Raw genomic sequence first — 2,912 nt, forward strand, 5'->3', positions numbered from 1 at the left:
ATGGGTTGCTTCTCATTCTCATTCTTCTTCTTTATATGCTGCGTTTTCCTTCCAACTTTTACTTTCTCAGCCCCCATTTCCACCCACTCAATAAGCCCCGATTTCACAGCCTCCAACTTCCAATTCATCGACACCAGTGGCGCTTTTTTAGGCTCTCAAAATGGTACTTTCAAAGCCACAATTGATGCCAGACCATCCTCCTCAAAATATTACTTCTCTATCGTCCACAGTGCCACCAACATCATAATCTGGTCAGCCAACCGCGACAGACCCATGTCAAGCTCTGACAAGTTGTCACTAACTGTCAACGGCCTCACAGTCACAAACCAAACTGGTCAAACACTCTGGTCAACCCCGCAATTCAACTCTGATATTTCTGCCATGCAGCTTTCAGAGACAGGAAATCTCGTTTTAGTTGATGCAGGAAACAATACGTTGTGGGAGAGTTTTGATCATCCGACGGACACTATTGTCATGGGACAGAGAATTCCTATTGGAAAATCATTGCAAAGCGCTGTGACAGACGAGGACATGTCGGTGGGTGATTATCAACTTGAAGTTACTGACAGGGATGTGGTGCTACAATGGAATAAGATGAATTATTGGAAATTGTCCAGGGATCTAAAGGCTGTCAGGAATTCTAACAAGGCCGTATCGTTGATGGTGATGAATGGTACAGGTTTGTATTTGCTAGCAAGTGATAATTCCACGGTTGTTCATGTAGCTTTGAATGGTTGGTCAAGTTTTAGGAGTGGTAAGTTGGGTCCCGATGGCAGATTTAGCATCGTCAGACCTCGGAGCGATAAATGGGAGTTAGAATTTGCAGGACCATTTGAGGATTGTGATCTTCCTCTCTATTGCAAAGAAGTTGGATTGTGCAGAAGAAAGCCTCTGGGTGGAATTTGTTCTTGTTTACCAAAATTCAGTTATCAAAACAATGGTGATTGCATGCCAGTGAACCGTTCCCTTTCTCTGCCTTCAGCTTGTAGTGCAGCTAGAAATGGAAGTCAATTGAATTCCTCTATTTCCTATCTAAAAGTCGGCCCTGGTATGGATTATTTTGCCAATAATTTCAGGAAGCCCGTGAAAAATAATGTAACGTTGTCGGTTTGCCAAGATTTATGCTCTCAAAGTGGTTCTTGTTTGGGCTTTTTCCATGAAAATTCTTCTGGTTCTTGTTATCTTCTTGAAAACCATTTAGGTTCTTTCATTTTGACAGACCCCAGTAAGGACCGTTTGGGTTATATTAAAGTTTTGGTTGGTTCTTCTCATGGAAACTCAATTGGGTCTAACATAAATCAGAAACAAAACTTATCAGTCGCTGTTTTGGTACTATTACCATTAACAGTATTCTTAATGCTAATAGTGTTTGTAATCATTGCAATCCTTTGGTTAAGGAAAAAGCGGCTTTCTAAAACCAAAACTGTAAAACTAGACCGGAGTAACTCGTCATCGTCTGCAGAGCTAGAGATGATCTGTATCCCAGGCTTACCGAGAAGGTTTGATTATGAAGAGCTTGCAGCTGCTACTGAGAACTTCAAGACTCAGATTGGTAGTGGTGGATTTGGTACTGTATACAGAGGTACCCTGTCGGACAAAACTGTTGTGGCGGTCAAGACTAGTTTGGGAATCCAAGGGAAAAAAGAATTCTGTACTGAGATTTCAATAATTGGGAACATCCACCATGTCAATTTGGTTAGATTGAAAGGTTTTTGTGCACAAGGGAGGCAGCGCTTTCTTGTTCTTGAGTATATGAACAGAGGTTCATTGGGCAGTACACTCTTCGGTAATGGTCCTGTTCTAGAATGGCAAGAGAGATTGAAAATAGCCATTGGAACAGCAAGGGGGCTTGCTTACTTGCATAGTGGATGTGAGCACAGAATCATCCACTGCGATGTGAAGCCAGAAAACATTCTCTTGAACGACAATTTACAAGTGAAAATCTCAGATTTTGGGCTGTCGAAGCGGCTAAATCCTGAACAATCTTTTCTATTTACAGCAATGAGAGGAACTCGAGGCTATCTTGCACCTGAGTGGATAATGAGTTCCACAATTTCCGATAAGGCTGATGTATATAGTTATGGATTAGTTTTACTAGAGATTGTGAGGGGAAGAAAAAATTGTTCAATACAAACATGGAGCCATAGCACAAAAACTAGTAGCAGTGAAGGAAATGCCCCATCCTCATCCCCTTCTGTTTCGGAACACAGACTAATATATTTCCCTCTATTTGCGCTAGAAATGCATGAGCAGAGAAGGTACTTGGAACTGGCAGACCCGAGGTTAGAGGGACGCGTGACAAGCGAAGAGGTTGAGAAGCTAGTGCGGATTGCCTTGTGTTGTGTGCATGAAGATCCAGCGCTGCGGCCTTCTATGGCTCACGTTGTTGGCATGTTGGAAGGTGGGTTGTCTTTGGGTGAGCCGAGGTCCGAGTCACTAAATTTCTTGCGGTTCTATGGCCAGAGATTCACCGAGATGTCAAGAATGGAAGGGTCCAATGAACTGAAGGACTTGGGGTTGTATCCAGATATGAATGCTACTTCTAATAGTGCCGCAGGTGTTTCATATAACCCAATGTCTTACATCTCTTCACAACAACTTTCTGGCCCCAGGTAGTGCTCAAAGTTTCTGTACTAGTTACTAGGAAATATTGGCTCAATAAGGATGTGTATGTGTGAGAGTTTTGGCTGCAGGTTTCTGAACCGGCAGACTCTCTATGTTTGAATTGTATCTACCAATATTGCCTGCAATTTTCGTTGCCCAATTGTAGATATGCAGGTTTTGGTTCTCTTGGCTTAGATAGTAAAATTATTGTCAAATAGCATGGTAGAAGCTTCCAACTTTGTGACTCTTCATGGTTGATCTTATTTGATTTTGATATGAAAAATTGGTTTTATCATTAATACTTTGGA

General features: G+C 42.0%; 1 protein-coding gene across 1 annotated transcript; it reads left to right on the forward strand.

Annotated features, from left to right (window-relative positions):
• On the forward strand, positions 1-2,679 carry LOC112016886 (G-type lectin S-receptor-like serine/threonine-protein kinase At5g35370). The gene has a single exon (XM_065773832.1). The coding sequence runs from the start codon at positions 1-3 to the stop codon at positions 2,614-2,616; it is 2,616 nt and encodes an 871-aa protein (XP_065629904.1). The 3' UTR covers positions 2,617-2,679.
• The last annotated feature ends 233 nt before the right edge of the window (positions 2,680-2,912 follow it).

This window comes from Quercus suber, unplaced genomic scaffold, assembly GCF_002906115.3.
Source record: "Quercus suber isolate HL8 unplaced genomic scaffold, Cork oak 2.0 scaffold_6, whole genome shotgun sequence".
Lineage (NCBI taxonomy): Eukaryota > Viridiplantae > Streptophyta > Magnoliopsida > Fagales > Fagaceae > Quercus > Quercus suber.

What these genes read in the sequence shown, in the direction of transcription:
- LOC112016886 (XM_065773832.1), top strand. Translation starts at nt 1, where the DNA reads ATGGGTTGCTTCTCATTCTCATTCTTCTTCTTTATATGCTGCGTTTTC.